Source organism: Nanorana parkeri, unplaced genomic scaffold (assembly GCF_000935625.1).
Source record: "Nanorana parkeri isolate BGI_ZX_2015 unplaced genomic scaffold, ASM93562v1 scaffold30, whole genome shotgun sequence".
NCBI lineage: Eukaryota > Metazoa > Chordata > Amphibia > Anura > Dicroglossidae > Nanorana > Nanorana parkeri.
Window position 1 is genome coordinate 2282820 of NW_017306298.1, and position 4119 is coordinate 2286938.

The window sequence follows — 4119 nt, forward strand, 5'->3', positions numbered from 1 at the left end:
GCATTTTTATGCATGCATTTTTATGCATGCAGCATCCCCCCCTCCCTGCAGCGGAACTGACTGCACTGGTCTGAACAGAGCCCAGAAATACCATAGGAATACATTGGGATGCATTTCAGGTGCAGATAAAAAAAAAAGCTCTGGATCTGGTCTGAACAAGCCCTAAGGGCCCATTCACACCAAAATCGGAAGGACAATGCATGTCTAAGGAGGGTCCATTGAATTGCAATTTTACCTTCCAATTTCCTTCTGATCTGTTGCATTGGGAAACGTTTTTCAACGGATGCTTACGGATGGGAACTATAAAATGAATGGGTGTGAATGGGGCTAGATCCCTCTGGACACACTGCACTGAATAAAAGTAGTGCAGGTTCTACTTTTTTTTCCAGTGCAACATAATTTGACGCAACAGAACGGAGTGAACTGGCCCCATTCATTTTTTGGTGCCCTTCTTTTAGCATCCGATGAAAAACGTATCACAATGCAACGAAACCAGTGTGAATGGGTCCTAACTGAAATAACAAAATCCAGGCTGACACATCCAAGATTTAGGGCTGGTTCAGATGACAAACACCGTGTTCCGGTGCGTTTGGTCTCTGGAACGCACTGCAACACAAGCTGGCCACCTCCCTGCGTTCAGGGGCGAGGTGGAGGTGGTGCATTGAAGTCAATGGCACCGCAGCCACGCCTTCGCCAGCAGTGCGATCGCCTGCACCCGGAACGCTGGCACACTAGTGCCAGCTTTCCGGCCCAGTGCGATCTGCAGAAATGCTGCAAGCACTATTTTTGCAGACCTGTATTCCGGGTGTGGGCAATCACACTGCTGGTGGGGGGGGGCGTGGCTGCGGTGCCATTGACTTCAATGCATCATGTGCAGGCTCTTCCAGTGATGACCTTCTAGTCATCATGTACAGGCTCTTCTAGTAATCATCTCTTGTCATCATGTGCAGACTCTTCCAGTGATCATCTCTTGTGTTCATGTGCAGGCTCCTTTAGTGATCATCTTTTGTCATTATGTGCAGACTCTTCCAGTGATCATCTCTTGCCATCATGTGCAGGCTCCTTTAGTGATCATCTCTTGCCATCATGTGCAGGCTCCTTTAGTGATCATCTCTTGTCATCATGTGCAGGGTCTTCCAGTGATCATCTCTTATCATGTGCAGGCTCACCCAGTGATCAGATGTGCCCATCAGAAACTGGCTTCTTTAGTGACCATCTCTTGTTATCATGTGCAGGCTCTTGCAGTGGTCATCAGACACTGGCTCTTGTAGTGACCAGCTCAGTGACTGGCGGATACAGGATGACCCCAGCTTCATCCTCACCCCGGAGATCATCTCTTGCCATCATGTGCAGGCTCCTTTAGTGATCATCTCTTGTCATCATGTGCAGGGTCTTCCAGTGATCATCTCTTATCATGTGCAGGCTCACCCAGTGATCAGATGTGCCCATCAGAAACTGGCTTCTTTAGTGACCATCTCTTGTTATCATGTGCAGGCTCTTGCAGTGGTCATCAGACACTGGCTCTTGTAGTGACCAGCTCAGTGACTGGCGGATACAGGATGACCCCAGCTTCATCCTCACCCCGGAGATCGCATACTCTCTGCACGTGTTTAGCGCAGCGCGGCTTGTCCGTCCTGGCTGTAGGAGGCGTGACGTCACTGGACCCGCCCATCCTGTAGTGAAGACCGGTGAGCGCTCCGCCCCCAGACTCAGTCCGACTCCGCGATCCCGGGGAGAGGAGAATGGCCACGGTGCGGGAGAAGGCGCTTGCACTGAACCTGTGCACGTCCTACAGCCCGGCACACCGACCTCCAGGTACTGCGGACAAGGCTGGGCAATGTCTATAGAGTGTAGTCCTATGGAGCTGTGTCTGTGCAGCAGGTAGACTTTTTAGAAGCGATTCATGTTGTGTCGGAATCCTGACTGTATGCATTGGAATCTTTTAGGTGATTCCTTCTTGTTGTCTGACTCCTGTGGGTACCTATACCAAGACACTAGGTAAGTCTATGGACGCGTGCGCCCGCATGAAGACACCGTGGGACAGGAAGTGCCATCAAGGACAGGAGTCGGCGCTGGATCGGAGACCCGCAGCAGTGCTGGAGGGACAGATGAAAATGACAGGAAAGATCGGATTAAGAAACCTAATTTAAGGCAAGTGCTTTAATTATCAATGGGGGGAGGGAACATTTTTGACTGTCACTTTACCCTGTTGCTTTGTCCTGCATGGGGAAAATGGGTTTGTCCCAAGGAATGGACTGGGCAAATACTTGATTAGTTGGGCAATGGGCCAATTAAGAAATCTGCTTTTTTGTTGGATCCTGTGTTCTGACCAGCCGTGGAATAAACTTGGTTCAGTTCACATTGTTGCAGTCGGTATGCTAGATTGCAGTTTGTTTGCTGGGTGACAGCAGGTTACAGGCATGTAGAGATAAGACCCGGGAATGCTCAGGTATTTATTGCATGATCTGAATGTGACCTTGTTCAGTGTGGAAGTCCAATGTACCAAATCTTGTCAGCTTTAGTGGTTGTATTCAGTGCTGAGTAACTCTCTTGGCATCCAACTCTAAAATAGCAAATGGTCCAATATAACTTCGGTCTCCTTTCAAAGCGTGTATACAGTAACCAAAGCAAGCATTCAGAATTGGTTAAAGAGTACTGTACCTGAATGAGGATTGCCCATGCACTGCTTGGCCTCCTGTTGGAACCGGAAGATTGCCAGAGCTGTCGCAGGAGGATGGGCTCCGCTCGCTCGTGCCTCCTTGACTGTGTCGGGAAGGAGATCGCTGAGTGTAAATAATTGAGGACATAGCATGTTAACTATATCCTCAATAATGAATGGGAAGTGATCTACATCACCTCCACCTAGAGAACTACTGGCTGAATGGAAACTTTGCACGAGAAAAGCCACTTAAAATTTTATTTCTTGATGCCATAAGTTAATCTAGTCATACATAGTCAGATGTCTCATAAGTTCATGATCTCCCTATCAATGTAATGTGTTGTGGGCTGTAGCACCTTCCAGAAGAGGTTTTGGGGGGGGGCTGCCAGTGCAAGGAATGAAGCAAGTGTTGCACCTTACTCCTCTACTCCTAAGCATTTATGTACATATTACATGCATTAGCCTTGATATCATCTTTATATACAATCACATAACTCTTCTGCCTCCGGGAGTCATGCCTGTGGTTGTCATTCTTGCAATGCTGAATTGGATTTGTAGTTTTGCCACAGCTGGAGGGCCTACCCCTGCCAGAGGCTCAAAAGTTTGGCGTGTTGGCTGAAAGATATAGTGGCACACGAGTATAGATTGTGTGTAAATGTATGATCTGGGAGATGATCGTTTGGACTAGTTGGAGATTTTTTTTTTCAGGTGGGTGAAACTTGTGCATGGGTAGATTGGATGAATGTCGTACAAGAGGCTCACCACTCTTCCCCAGTCACTCCCTTCCTTCCCTGGATAGGTACCTAACTATACATGATAAAAACTAGTCTCCAGCTAGCCTGTCCTGTGCAGACTTTTTCATGGTGGTCCCTGGGTTTTAGAAGCATTTCCTATTCTCCTGAGCCTCTAGCAGTTAATTCGCTCTCCTTTAATACCACAAGCTGTACCACAGCCATAATACCGGTCTAATCGCTTTGAGATTTACTGCTGTGCGTGAATTGAATGTTGTTCTCCAAAGAACAGGGAACTTAAGTATTATTTCTGCCAGTAAAAATGTCAAAGTAAAAATATATTTGTGGTTTTCAGAGGTACAATAGTAAAGCTGGTAATAATTCATAGCAAGGCGTAGAATGTGGAGAACTTCTAGACTGCAGGCTAAAATGAATGCTGTAGGTTCAGTTGGTGAAACATTTCATGGCTACAAGAGGGCTGAACATTCCCTCCTGCCAACCCTCCAAGCTTGCTATTGCTTCTGTTCAGGAGGTTAATGGGTAGATCGGATTGTCTGACAATACATCATTTATAACTGGGCCGGGCAGATACCAGGAACTAGGTAGCCAATGTTCCTTAAAAACAGATGGCACCTAACACTTAATGTTTACTTTAGTCCTGGCCATGGACCTGGCTCCTGAATTTCCTATTAATTGATCAACCTGATTTATAAATGTAGATAATTACAC

General features: G+C 47.1%; 1 protein-coding gene across 1 annotated transcript in view; it reads left to right on the plus strand.

Moving 5' to 3' along the window:
* The first annotated feature begins 1725 nt into the window (after positions 1 to 1725).
* The window catches only part of DEPDC7 (DEP domain containing 7), a 20421-nt gene continuing 18027 nt past the window's right edge, over positions 1726 to 4119 (plus strand). The window contains exon 1 of the mRNA XM_018567757.1: positions 1726 to 1815. Within this exon, the coding sequence (XP_018423259.1) occupies positions 1743 to 1815 (73 nt within the window). The 5' untranslated portion in view covers positions 1726 to 1742. The remainder of the gene's footprint in view (positions 1816 to 4119) is intronic.